Source organism: Coregonus clupeaformis, chromosome 1 (genome assembly GCF_020615455.1).
Source record: "Coregonus clupeaformis isolate EN_2021a chromosome 1, ASM2061545v1, whole genome shotgun sequence".
NCBI lineage: Eukaryota > Metazoa > Chordata > Actinopteri > Salmoniformes > Salmonidae > Coregonus > Coregonus clupeaformis.
The window spans coordinates 32581243-32594733 of NC_059192.1; the positions used below are offsets into that span (position 1 = coordinate 32581243).

Genomic DNA, 13491 nt, shown 5'->3' on the forward strand with positions numbered 1-13491 from the left:
ATATTCCATCGTGCATGCAATGATGCATCTTATTGAAGTGTTTTTGTTAGTGTGTTTTTTTCTTTCTGTTATGTTTGTGGTGTCATATGTGTTTCATCATATTTAATTAAATGTATGATGAATGGTAAATGATCATATGAGAATGCTAAAGATATTAGTCCAGGCAATATGTGCCACATTTGAGGTGATATGTTAACTTTTTCATTAAAGTATGAAACTTGGTACACTTGTACAGTTTGGGGCCCTGAACATTTTCAAATATGGAGCCAGGTGGTTGTGGCGGAATAGCAAAATGGCCACCATGGCTGCCTGGAGTGGTTTTTGATTGTAAACATAGGGGTAGACATAATATTTCCATGTTATTATGTTTGGTTGAGGAGATATGACGTAAAATACATAGGAATGGAAAATGGCTGCCACAGCCGTCATGAGATGTTTTTGCGATAGATCCATATCTGAAAATGTTCAGGGCTCCAAACTGTACAAGTTTCATGTTTTTATGAAAAAGTTCACATAATTTTCACATATCGCCTTGACTATTTGTAGAATACCACTAAATATCACTGACCACTGGCAATAACCTGGAGTCATTCCATTCCATCCCATTCAGTTCTGTAAGTCTCAGGACATTGAGTACATTGTGGGGCGTGTGTGGGTGGGCGTGTGGCTGGTGGTCATCGTGGTGGTCATCGTGGCGTTCGAGGGAAGTTTCTTGGTCCGCTTCATCTCCCGCTTCACCCAGGAGATCTTCTCCATCCTCATCTCCCTCATCTTCATCTACGAGACCTTCTCCAAGCTGGGCAGGGTATACATCACCATCCCACCTCTGTCCATCCTGTTACATAAAACTACTCAACTGTCATTAATGTTACATTTATTCAGTCTACTGTCATTATTGTTCCATTACATTACTCCACTGTCATTAGCGTTACATTACGTTATTCCACTGTCATTACTGTTACATTACTCCACTGTCTCCAATCCTCTTGCTCTCTCTCAACTTTATTTCAATATCAATTACTGGTATCTGACTCGAAGGACCGGATAAATAAATAATTGTTTTAGCTCAAAAACAGGAATTCATCCAATCGCTGTCTGTAGATTTTCAAGGCCCACCCATTGATCCTGAACTACGACCACCTCAACAACACGGTGGAGGACCCATGGCACCCAGTGGTGATGCACAACTACCTGTATGACAACAGCACGGGCAACACCACCACCACAGTCAACATCCTGGACCGGGCCTACCCCAACACGGCCCTGCTCTCCATGTGCCTCATGTTTGGATGCTTCTTCATCGCCTTCTTCCTGCGCCAGTTCAAGAATGGGACCTTCCTACCTGGAAAGGTAATGATATGAATTAATTAATTATTTCTATTCGACAATTTAATGTACATTTAAAGTGGCCTCAGCCATGTGAATACAACAATGCATATATTGAGGATAAAGTCAACAGACTCATTTCCATTGTAACATGATTTCATTTCAATAGGGCTTGCATCTTTAGTTTTAACAACTTTTTTTACATACCCATCCCCTCTCACATTGGGGATCAATAAAGTTCAACTCAATGAAATTATTCAAGCTCTATAAGCACTTTAAATTATAAGACAGGGGACTCGGCACTAGCCTAGGAGCCAGTCAGATACACTTGTCAAGCTTTGTTGTTATGTGTTTGTCTGCCTTTCAGATCCGGCGCTTGATTGGGGACTTTGGGGTGCCCATTGCTATTTTCTTAATGTGTGTTGTGGACATCAACATAGAGGATGCCTACACCCAGGTTAGTCCTTGCTAGCCTGGTCTCAGATATGTTTGTGCTCTTTCCAACTACATTGCTCTGTCATTGTCGGATCAAACATGTTCGCATGGTGGCACATACAGACTGGCACTCAGGCTAAGTCCTTATGTCTATGACTGCAGGCGTTCTGGAAATTTTCGGACCACACAGAATTATAAAGCATTTTTTATAAAGCATTTTCAACCCTACTTTCAACTAAAGTATCAATTCACTTTGTTATAGAATAAACTTGTAGTGTGAGTTGAGCATAATAAACGTAACTTACCTGATGTAGGAATAGATCAAATGAATTAAAAGTTGGCCACCCTAACTGGTGTCTTTCCCTGGTTAGAAACTGGTGGTGCCCAAGGGTCTGACGGTGTCAAACCCCGCTGCCAGAGGTTGGCTCATCAACCCGTTTGGCGAACACAAGGCTTTCCCCGTGTGGGTGATGTTCGCTTGCTGTGTGCCCGCTTGTCTCGTCTTCATCCTCATCTTCCTCGAGTCCCAGATCACCACGTGAGTGACAGCTGTCAATCAGTAATCAGGCCATTTACAAAGTTTACAGTTTAAAATCAGTCCATTTACAAAATCAGTCTATTTCACTTGTAAGTCCTGCCATTTACAAGTGAAATGATGAAATTGTGTGATTGTGAAATAAATAATTGGATAGAAATTACATTTACAAAGGTAACTGAGATATGAAATAATAATTTATTGTGGAAAACATACTCAGACAGCAATATGCTTGTATCTCCACTTTGCCCTCAGAAAGGCTACCATAGGTTGTAGGTGCTAGGTTTTTTTTCTGGACAGGGTTTTGTAATGATGGCCCTGTCCAAAACCCCTAATCCCCATCTCCTAGAAACTTGTTTCTAAGGATTGTTTCTGGACAAGGCCATCGATACACGACCCTTACCCCTAATACTTACCCTTACCCATAACCTAACCTATATTTTTTTCCTTGTCAGTCTGATTGTGAGTAAGCCGGAGAGGAAGATGGTCAAGGGATCCGGCTTCCATCTGGACCTTCTCATCCTGGTGGGCATGGGCGGGTTTGGTGCCATGTTTGGTGTGCCGTGGCTGAGTGCCGCCACCGTGCGTTCGGTTACCCACGCCAACGCCCTCACTGTCATGAGCAAGGGGCCCAAGCCGGAGATCGAGAAGGTTGTGGAGCAGAGGGTCAGTGGGATTCTGGTGGCTCTACTCGTCGGTGAGTGACCTCACTACTTGATCACAGTGCTGGAAAAAGTACCCAATTGTCATACTTGAGTAAAAGTAAAGATACCTTAATAGAAAATGACTCAAGTAAAAGTGAAAGTCACCCAGTAAAATACTACTTCAGTAAAAGTCTAAAAGTATATGGTTTTAAATATACTTAAGTATCAAAAGTAAAAGTATAAATCATTTCAAATTCCTTACATTAAGCAAACCCGATGGCACCATTATTTATTCATTTTTTTACTTATGGATAGCCAGGGGCACACTCCAACACTCAAACATCACCTACAAACTAAGCATGTGTGTTTAGTGAGTCCCTCAGATCAGAGGCAGTACGGATGACCAGGGATGTTCTCTTTGATAAGTGCGTGAATTGGACCATTTTCCTGTCCTGCTAAGCATTCAAAATGTAACAAGCACTTTTGGGTGTCAGGGAAAATGTATGGAGTAAAAAGTACATTATTTTCTTTAGGAATGTAGTGAAAAGAAAGTTAAAGTTGTCAATAATATAAATAGTAAAGTAGAGTACAGATACCCCCCAAAAAATACTTAAGTAGTACTTTAAAGTATTTTGACTTAAATACTTTACACCACTGCTTGATCAGTCAATTCTTATTCGTATATGGAAAAAAAATACATTTCAAATATATTTTTTTATACATCTTTTAGGATACATGTGAAATATTTTTATTTTATTGATTTTTTTAACCACCTTTTTCTCCCCAATTTTGTGATATCCAATTGCGGTCCAATTACGATCTTGTCTCATCACTGCAACTCCCCAATGGGCTCGGGAGAGGTGAAGGTCGAGTCATGCGTCCTCCGAAACATGACCCGCCAAGCCGCACTTCTTAACACACGTTCGCTTAACCCGGAAGCCAGCTGCACCAATGTGTCGGAGGAAACACTGTTTAGTTACTACATGATTCCATATGTGTTATTTCATAGTTTTGATGTCTTCACTATTATTCTACTATGTAGAAAATAGTAAAAATAAAGAAAAACCCTTGAATGAGTAGGTGTTCTAAAACTTTTGACCGATAGTGTATATTTTTATTAAAATGTATGGTAAAAAAAATAAAAAGGCCAAATCATATTGTAATGAAATGGTGACTGTCCTAACAATGAAACTTTAAAGATGCACTATGCAGGAATCGCTCCACCATTTCCTGGTCGCTAAAATTCTAATCGTTTGCCTAATTTCAGTTTATGTGACAAAACAAGCAAGTATAGTGTAGAGAACCATTGTACCATCTAAACCAATGTGAAATATATTTTCCATAACAAACGTATTTTTAAATGTTTGAAGCTGGTGTACAAAACCGAAAGTAAAAGACGCAAAAACTAAACTTAAGAACGGGAAACATAGAAATAGCGCTCATGGAACAGATCTACCGCTTCTTAGACTTGCTTTCAATGAGAATGACAGATCTACACTAAACAATAATATAAACACAACATGCAACAATTCCAATGATTTTACTGAGATACAGTTCATATAAGGAAATCAGTCAATTGAAATAAATTCATTAGACCCTAATCTATGGATTTCACATTACTGGGAATAAAGATATGTATCTGTTGGTCACAGATACCTTAGAAAGAAGCTAGGGGCATCGATCAGAAAACCAGTAAGTATCTGGTGTGACCATCATTTGCCTCATGTAGCGCGATACATCTCCTTCGCATAGAGTTGATCAAGCTGTTGATTGTGGCCTGTAGAATGTTGTCCCACTCCTCTTCAATGGCTGTGCGAAATTGCTGGACATTATCGGGAACTGGAACAAGCTGTCGTACACGTCGATCCAGAGCATCCCAAACATGCTCAATGGGTGACATGTCTGGTGAGTATACAGGCCATGGAAGAACTGTGTAAAGATCCTTGTGACATGGGGCCATGCATTATCATGCTGAAACATGACGTGATGGTAGTGGATGAATGGCACGACAATGGGCCTCAGGATCTCGTCACGGTATCTCTATGCATTCAAATTGCCATCGATAAAATGCAGTTGTGTTCATTGTCCATAGCTTATGCCTGTCCATACCATAATCCCACTGCCATGATAGGGCACTCTGTTCACAACGTTGACATCAGCAAACCGCTCGCCCACATGACGCCATACACACTACGCTGTCTGCCATCTGCCCGATACAGATGAAACTGGGATTCATCCGTGAACAGCACACTTCTCCAGTGTGCCAGTGGCCATCAAAGGTGAGTATTTGCCCACTGAAGTCAGGTTACAACGCCGAACTGCAGTCATATCAAGACCATGGAGAGGACGACGAGCACGCAGATGAGCTTCCCTGAGACGGTTTCTGGCAGTTTGTGCAAAATGTGTCCGTTGTGCAAACCCACAGTTTCATTTGCAGTCCGGGTGGCTGGTCTTAGACGATCCCGCAGGTGAAGAAGCCGGATGTGGAGGTCCTGGGCTGGCGTGGTTACACGTGGTCTGCAGTTGTGAGGCCGGTTGGACGTACTGCCAAATTCTATAAAACGATGTTGGAGGCAGCTTATGGTAGAGAAATTAACATTAAATTCTCTGGCAACAGCTCTGGTAAAGTAATTTTCTCTGATGAATCCCCTTTCCGATTGTTTGGGGCATCCGGAAAAAAGCTTGACCGGAGAAGACAAGGTGAGCGCTACCATCAGTCCTGTGTCATGCCAACAGTAAAGCATCCTGAAACCATTCATGTGTGGGGTTGCTTCTCAGCCAATGGAGTGGGCTCAATCACAATTTTGCCGAAGAACACAGCCATGAATAAAGAATGGTACCAACACATCCTCCGAGAGCAACTTCTCCCAACCATCCAAGAACAGTTTGGTGACGAACAATGCCTTTTCCAGCATGATGGAGCACCTTGCCATAAGGCAAAAGTGATAACTAAGTGGCTTGGGGAACAAAACATCAACATTTTGGGTCCATGGCCAGGAAACTCCCCAAACCTTAATCCCATTGAGAACTTGTGGTCAATCCTCAAGAGGCGGGTGGACAAACAAAAACCCACAAATTCTGACAAACTCCAAGCATTGATTATGCAAGAATGGGCTGCTATCAGTCAGGATGTGGCCCAGAAGTTAATTGACAGCATGCCAGGGCGGATTGCACAGGTCTTGAAAAAGAAGGGTCAACACTGCAAATATATACCTTAATGTAATTGTCAATAAATGCTTTTGACACTTATGGAATGCTTGTAATTATACTTCAGTATACCATAGTAACATCTGACAAAAATATTTAAAAACACTGAAGCAGCAAACTTTGTGAAGACCATTACTTGTGTCATTCTCAAAACTTTTGACCACGACTGTACATGACCCCATGGGTACTTTTTCCACCACTGGAATTAGTAAACAATTTTCATACTTGAGTAAAAGTAAAGATACCTTAATAGAAAATGGCTCAAGTAAAACTACTTAAGTAGTGTTTTAAAGTATCTTTACTTAAGTACTTTACACCACTGACTAATTACAAAAAACTTGAGAAACATACACATAGGATATTGCCATAAACCAGAGGAGGCTGGTGGGAGGAGTTATAGAAGGACGGGCTCATTGTAATGGCTGGAATGGAATAATAGGAACAGAGTCAAACACATTGTTTCCATGGGTTTGATGTGTTTGGTACCATTCCGTTGATTCCATTCCAGCCATTACAATGAGTTCCTCCCTATAGCTCCTCCCACCAGCCTCCTCTGCCATAAACAATACACTAACTGTTCACTGTGTCCTTCTTGCAGTATTATTGTTAGATAGTGGCCCATTTTATACTGTAATATTGTTTTCCCTAGGTTAAAACAGATCTAGGATAATCTTCCCCTCCCCCAATCCTAACCATTAGTGGGGGAAATGCAAAACTGACCCCATCAGTGTCTAGGGGCAACTTCACCCTTCACCTGTATTGACAAGGCTAATACCTGTCTGTATCCAGGTCTGTCCATTCTCATGGAGCCCATCCTGAAGATGATTCCGATGACGGCTCTGTTCGGGATCTTCCTCTACATGGGAATCACCTCGCTCAACGGGATCCAGTTGTGGGATCGCATTCTGCTCCTGCTCGTCCCCAAGAAATACCACCCCAACGAGCCCTACGCCACCAGGGTATATTAACAGACAGCAGATCCCTGACACAGTATGCCCACTGTGTGTCAGGGATCTGGGCAAAATGTGGCATATAATGTGACGTCTTTATGACACCATTTTCTGGTTATAAACCGTTTTTTGGTTGAGAAGATGTCATATAACCAGACTACATCCAACTGGACTCTTACAACCAGTTAAAGACATATTTTTTCATGACAAGATCAAGACGCCATGGGAAAGACGTCATATTTAGGTTATTATGTGTTAGTTTTTTTGGTCAGATTACAACCAGATAAAGGCGTCACGCTGTATGCCTCTGTATTCTTATGTATTGGCTAGGACTCCCTCAAAAAGGAGATGGTATAAGTAAATAAATAACAATCAGAATTCCCTTTCTCCTTATTCCTGCTTGCACTAGGTGTCAACGGGCAGGATGCACCTTTACACAGCCATCCAGGTGGTGTGTCTGGCAGTGCTGTGGATCGTCAAGTCCAGCCCCGCCTCCCTGGCCCTGCCCTTTGTTCTCATCCTCACTATCCCCCTCCGCATGGCCATGACCGGACGCTTCTTCACCGAACTGGAGATGAAATGTGTAAGTAGACATCAGGGTGTTGCGTGTGGTCCTATTATAAAGCTTGGTGCTGGTAATAGTAAGGTTGTGGGTTCGATTCCCGAAGGGGATCACATACACATACGAAAAAAGGAATGCACCCACTGTACTGCAAGTTGCTTTGAATAAAATAATCTACTAAGTGGTATATATTATTATTATCTGTACAATACAGAACAATACAGTACAATGCAGCATACCAACAGCCAACCTCACTCCCACCCTCATCTATACCATGCTGTTCATCATTGTGGGTTGATTCTTCATTTGAAATCAGTTCTTTCGAAGGCCTTTGTTTGGTTTGGTCTCATACACAAAGCTTCCAATGAGCACAACGTTTGTTGAGGTTGACATCGAATGAGATCGTTCCTTACTGTTATGTGTTTCCTTGTTCTGTTGTGTTTCAGTTGGACGCTGACGATGCTAAGGTGACATTCGAGGAGGAGCCTGGACAGGACATGTACAATGAAACTCAGATGCCATTGTAGACATCTGGACCTGCCATTTTGATCCAAAAGCCCTTTATTTTATTTATCTGACATGACTGAAAGTGTTTTAATAGGGTTCTTGTTTTTGTCTATTACCGTATGAACTGACATATATATTTTTTGGAGTGTTTTTAAACCATCATGAAGCCCAAATAGTAGGCTTTACCTTTGACATGACCCTTAGATTTCAAATAGAAGTAATTGTCAGTAAAAGAAAATGATTTTTAAAGAGTTTAATATATCTGCTGTATATTTGCATATTTCGTTCAAGTCAAACATTCCTGCAGCCATAAATGTGTGTATTTATGCAGCAAACAGCTCTTCCGGCCATAGTAACACTTTGGCCTATGATAGTGTGTTAATTTCAAATTGCCATATTGACTTTCCACCTTTGTAAGGCTGTTTAACCTTTAAAAATGTTTTTACTTAGAACTATTATCTGCAAATATTGTACAAGAAGGCTTTATTCCATATAAGAATTATGTTTTGCACTTATCTGCCCACTATAATGGTATTTTTTAACAGTTGAGCTGAAAAGCAGACAGCTGTAGACTGAGGCCATATCAGTGTCAATATCTTTCACATTTTTGAATTACAAACCTACCATATGACTGAAGAAGCTACATCACTCAAAAGTGCCTTTCAAATAACTTTTAGGTATTGTTTTACGTATTGATATAAAGTACCATGGAGATGGGGAATGTTATTGATTTAAATATTGTATAACAGAGCTTTGAACAATAGAGATCGCGAGCTTGTAGTCCTAAAATATTGAAATGAGTTACCTCTGGTTCGTTTAGCCATTCCTATGGGGGAAATTTATGGGGAAAGAATGGGGTTTTGGGATAAATGCTGAAAAAAAGTCTGAGGAGATCTTACACGTTTTGATCTATGAGATAATATCAGTCAGTTAACATGACCTTTATGAATTATGAAGCCTTTATGTGCTTGTTCTGATTACATAAATGCTTCAAAATTGACGATAGTAGATTAAGATTATCTCATAGAACAAAACGTATAAGATCTCCTAAGACTGTGTTTACCACAGACCTTATTTTCAGCATTTATCCAAAAACCCTCGAAAAACCCCATTCATTTTCGCATAGGCTTTGGCAAACTAAATATGGCGGAGTTGGTGCCTACAGAAAGACACAATTACTACTGTTCTCTATATGTACATACATCAAAGCTAAAATCATAAATTAAAAATATATTTGAAGAGGGGATGGAGGGATGCATAGGGGTGTGTTTAATTGAACTTTTTATTGATAGGTCTGACAGTGTTTCTTTGTTGTTGTGATCTCTTCTCAACATCAATTAAATGCTTCTAAAAAATATATGGTGATTTCACTTTTTTTGTATTTGTCACTAATCGGTTGCCGTCGGTGAAGGCAACTTGCATTGGCGGAGTAGAGATGGAGTCCTTCGATGAAGCAAGAAAGAGATTTCACTGTGGAAAAGTTGAATATTTTCACAAGGAGTCGTTTAATTGGATTTCGGAGGAGGAATGGAGGGAAAAAGAGAGGAAGAAAAGGTTAAAGAGAATGAGGGAGGCAGAGGTAGAGTCTCAATCTGTTGAAGATTGCGGAAAAGAGGGAGGAGGTGTGTCAAACAAAGTGAGCCCTAAACCAGACCGAGTTCTGGAGGTGAAAGGGAAGTGAATGAGGGCGAGTTAAGTGAGGTGGAAAGTGTGGTGAAGACGGAGCCCGATCCATTTGGGTTTCAGGGTGGGTGGGAAAGGAGTTGGTTGCAGTTGAATCAGTTTGGAATTATGATATTTGTTTGTGTTTCTTCTACCCAGAGGGAGTGGGCGATCTGTGTCACGCAACTTGAGTCAAGATCTGTTTCTTGCTTTGGGCAGGGAAGTGTGCAGGAGGGCATGGGACAGAGGATTGTGTAGTTTTGGTGGATAAAGTTGTGTTAGTCAACTGTAGGGGTGCCCATGTTGCTGGGGATCGGAAGTGTCCGGTGCGAGACAGGCAGGTTGAGGTGGCCAGTCAGAGTAGTGCAGAAGGTGTAGTATGCTGAGGCAGTGAATAAAGTAGAGGAGGATGGGTCAAGGGTGAGGGATCCTGAAAGTCCCTGTGAGTAGTAGATCTGTGCCAGCACAGAGGGATAGGCCAACAAGTGAAATATGCTTCAATAAGGTTGGCTTCTTAGCATTCATAGCAATGATTATCAACTGTACCGTAGAAATTGAAAATAAATCACAGAAAATAGATGTTGTGGTGGGTATACAAGATTTTTGCGTATATTTGGGTGTACGAGATATGACTTCAGAAGAGTTACAGGGTGTGAGTTGAGTTGTGATGTCCTGTCCACCCAGCCCGTTGGCATGGTGCAGGAGCAGATAGGGTGAAAGTAGAGGAATGGGATAGTGGGTTTTTAATGTGTGTAGGTTTATTTGGAAGTGGGTTTTTTTAATACACATATTTTCTGGTAGTTTTTTCCTTTTCCAATTTTTACTTAAAAAGTACAATGGATTTATATTATAGTCCAGTTGGTGGCGGTAATGCAACATATTGGATGCCAACCGCCGTTAAATCCCAAAGAAGAAGAAGAAGAACTACGAGAGAACCACGGTGCAATGAAAGCAGGTTTTGTCTAGATGGAATACAGCTTTAGTCAAAATTGAGTTTTCGTAGCACGGTATAATTTTTTTCACACCAAATTAGGAGAATTAACGTAGCAGTTTACGATAATTAGGTTAAGGTTAGGGAAAGGGTTAACTAAAATGCAAAGAAATCTACTTTTGACATTTGACAAAAGCTGTATTCCATTTAGACATGACCATGATAACGGGAGAGTCTATATGGACACGCCTGGTGCCCAGAATTGATGACGGATGTCGTGCACCGAGAGTTGAGTGGGGAGTCTGGGGACGAACCGTTCTTATTGTGGTGCTTTCAAGACAACAGGGAAAAATTTTAAAAAGTCAAAGTTGTCTTCATGTCGAAAGCCGGATCTCTGGAAAGATGCTGGAGTTCCCGACTTGAAATTCCGTGTTGGATGACAATTCAAAACGATTTTTCCCAGTCGGTGCTCGTTTTTCCCCAAGGTCCCAGTTGTCTTGAACGCACTGAAGTCGGAAGACAGACTTTTCGTGGGAAACGACCAATCAGATGAGAGTGTGATGACGCGCCCGATCAGTTTGCAGGGGCAGACTAATAATTTATAAATACACTAGATGACTAATAGGAGGCGCTGTGTTGAAGCAACCGTGCCTCCATCTTGGCAATCCCCCCCTCCACATTTTATTATATTACAGACACCTAAATGCATACTTTTACAACAACAAAATACTTAAATACATGCAATTTTGTCCTTGAAACGTTTAATTGAAATACTGTAGAATTCAGTTCATTCCTATGGAGGACTGCTTTTACTGGGGAGTGCCAATATGGCCAACCGGTAGATTCAAATGGTCGTCACTAGTTACCACAGCCACAAAGTCATAAACCCCGCCTATTTCAATAATGTATCTTCTTAAAATCTTATTTTAAACCTAACTTTAAGCACACTGCTAACCTTATGCATAACCCTAACCTTTAAATTAAGACCAAAAATCACATTTTTGTATTCATACATTTTTACAATATTGACTATCTAGTGTAAATATAAATCATTGGGACAAACGGATTCGTTTCAGTGTTGCCAATTTAGCGACATTGTCGCTATATTTACCGAGTTTTCAGACCCCTCTAGCGACACATTTTCAAAAAAGCGACTAGCGACAAATCTAGCAACTTTTTCTGGTGTTATTGGAGACTTTTGGAGACTGACGTGAAAGCACGTATCGTTCTTACTCTTCTCAACAAGCAGCGGGTGCTTTGTTACCCCGTCCCAAAGCACTCACAGGTGGCCCAGTCCTCGCGCAGCAGTCAGAGCAGGAGATGTTCACCCCTCCGCGTCCAGACTGCAAATGAATCGCGCATGCGGGAAGCCGCCGCTGGCTGATCCCGCCCTGGCTTACATTCAGGTCGGGATGTAAATGTAGGGTGTTCTTTACTCACTTTTTGTCTCTCCCACGACTCCTAGAGCGTCCATCACAATTACATGCACATGGCCAATTATGCAAATTAGGTGATGACGTCATTTAGCGACTTCTAGCGACTTTTAGGACAGCCAATAGCTACTTTCCTTACTGAGGAGTTGACAACACTGATTCGGTTCAGTCAGTTGAGTTTAGTCCGTTGACATATGAGCCCTATCTGGCTAGGAACTTCAGCAATCATTTTAAACTTGTCTGCCGAAGTTGGGACTTGGTTGTGTTCAGAATCATTCCGTTTTTATCGGACTACAAAAGCAATACATGTGCTTTTTAGCTGTCACCCTGGCCTGATTAGCAACACTATCTAGCTACTTCTCTCTTAGTTACTGTAGGACTAGGCCACATTTTTTAAAATAACTAACCTATCTGTGACAAGACGGCAACTCCGTATGCATCCGGTTTTCAGGGATACAACTCCATTACACTGGATTCACACCGGCTTGTCGTTACGTTAGCTAGCCTACATTGGCATGTCAAGGTGACATCCATATTTCTCCCAATTTTACAAGTTCTAACTAGCGCCATACTGCTGTTATCATAATATACCTAGCTGGGAAGGGCTCATCAGGACGTGGGACCAGCCGCTAGGGTAGGAGTCGGAGGAGTTGGTGAAGGAAGCGGGCAGCGCGCAAACTCAAACGAAACTGGAGTTTGAATCAGGAATGACGTCAGGCAATTGGGGATTATGTGGCGGACCACATTTTTTCAGATGGAAGACGCAAGCCAAGATGTCGACACAAGTCCAGAGGATAGAATAGATGCCGGAGTGAGCAATGAATAGGTCAATGTGGACTGTGAGGCCGAGGATAGAGTAGACGCCGGAAGGGAAAGGAGGGGGAAAATTGAGTCCTTTGAGAAGGCAAGAAATAGATATTGGTCAGGAGAAATGCAGTATTATCATAAGGAGACGTATACTTGGATGAATGAGGAGGAATGAGGGGAAAAGAGAGGCAGAGGAAGTCTAAGAGAGAGAGGGAGGAAGACTGTGAGTTTGAGTGTAAAAAATGGCGGGAAAAAGGGAGAAGGTTTGTTAAAGAAGAGTGGTAGGAAATGTAAGCAAAGTGAGCTGAAGACAGGAATAGAAATGGAAGAGGGTGAAGTATTGGAGGTGGTAGGTATGGTGAAGTGCTCGGAGCCAGAGGCTTGCGCAGAGGGTCAGGATAAAGATGAGTCTGTGACAGTAGGAGTGAAGTTTGTGGAAAAAGTGGATCCTTGCCTTTTGGCTGATCTATTTGTGGTTTCAAGATGGGTGAA

General features: G+C 41.6%; 1 protein-coding gene across 4 annotated transcripts in view; it reads left to right on the top strand.

Moving 5' to 3' along the window:
- Positions 1 to 9147, top strand: part of slc4a1b (solute carrier family 4 member 1b (Diego blood group)) — a 36670-nt gene extending 27523 nt beyond the window's left edge. For all 4 annotated transcript variants that reach the window (XM_041876772.1, XM_041876780.1, XM_041876788.1 and 1 more), the window contains 8 exons: positions 611 to 805; positions 1102 to 1350; positions 1694 to 1783; positions 2133 to 2299; positions 2752 to 2993; positions 6937 to 7106; positions 7507 to 7680; positions 8106 to 9147. In XM_041876772.1, coding sequence (XP_041732706.1) covers positions 611 to 805; positions 1102 to 1350; positions 1694 to 1783; positions 2133 to 2299; positions 2752 to 2993; positions 6937 to 7106; positions 7507 to 7680; positions 8106 to 8186 — 1368 coding nt within the window. In that variant the 3' untranslated portion in view covers positions 8187 to 9147. The remainder of the gene's footprint in view (positions 1 to 610; positions 806 to 1101; positions 1351 to 1693; positions 1784 to 2132; positions 2300 to 2751; positions 2994 to 6936; positions 7107 to 7506; positions 7681 to 8105) is intronic.
- Positions 9148 to 13491: the final 4344 nt, after the last annotated feature.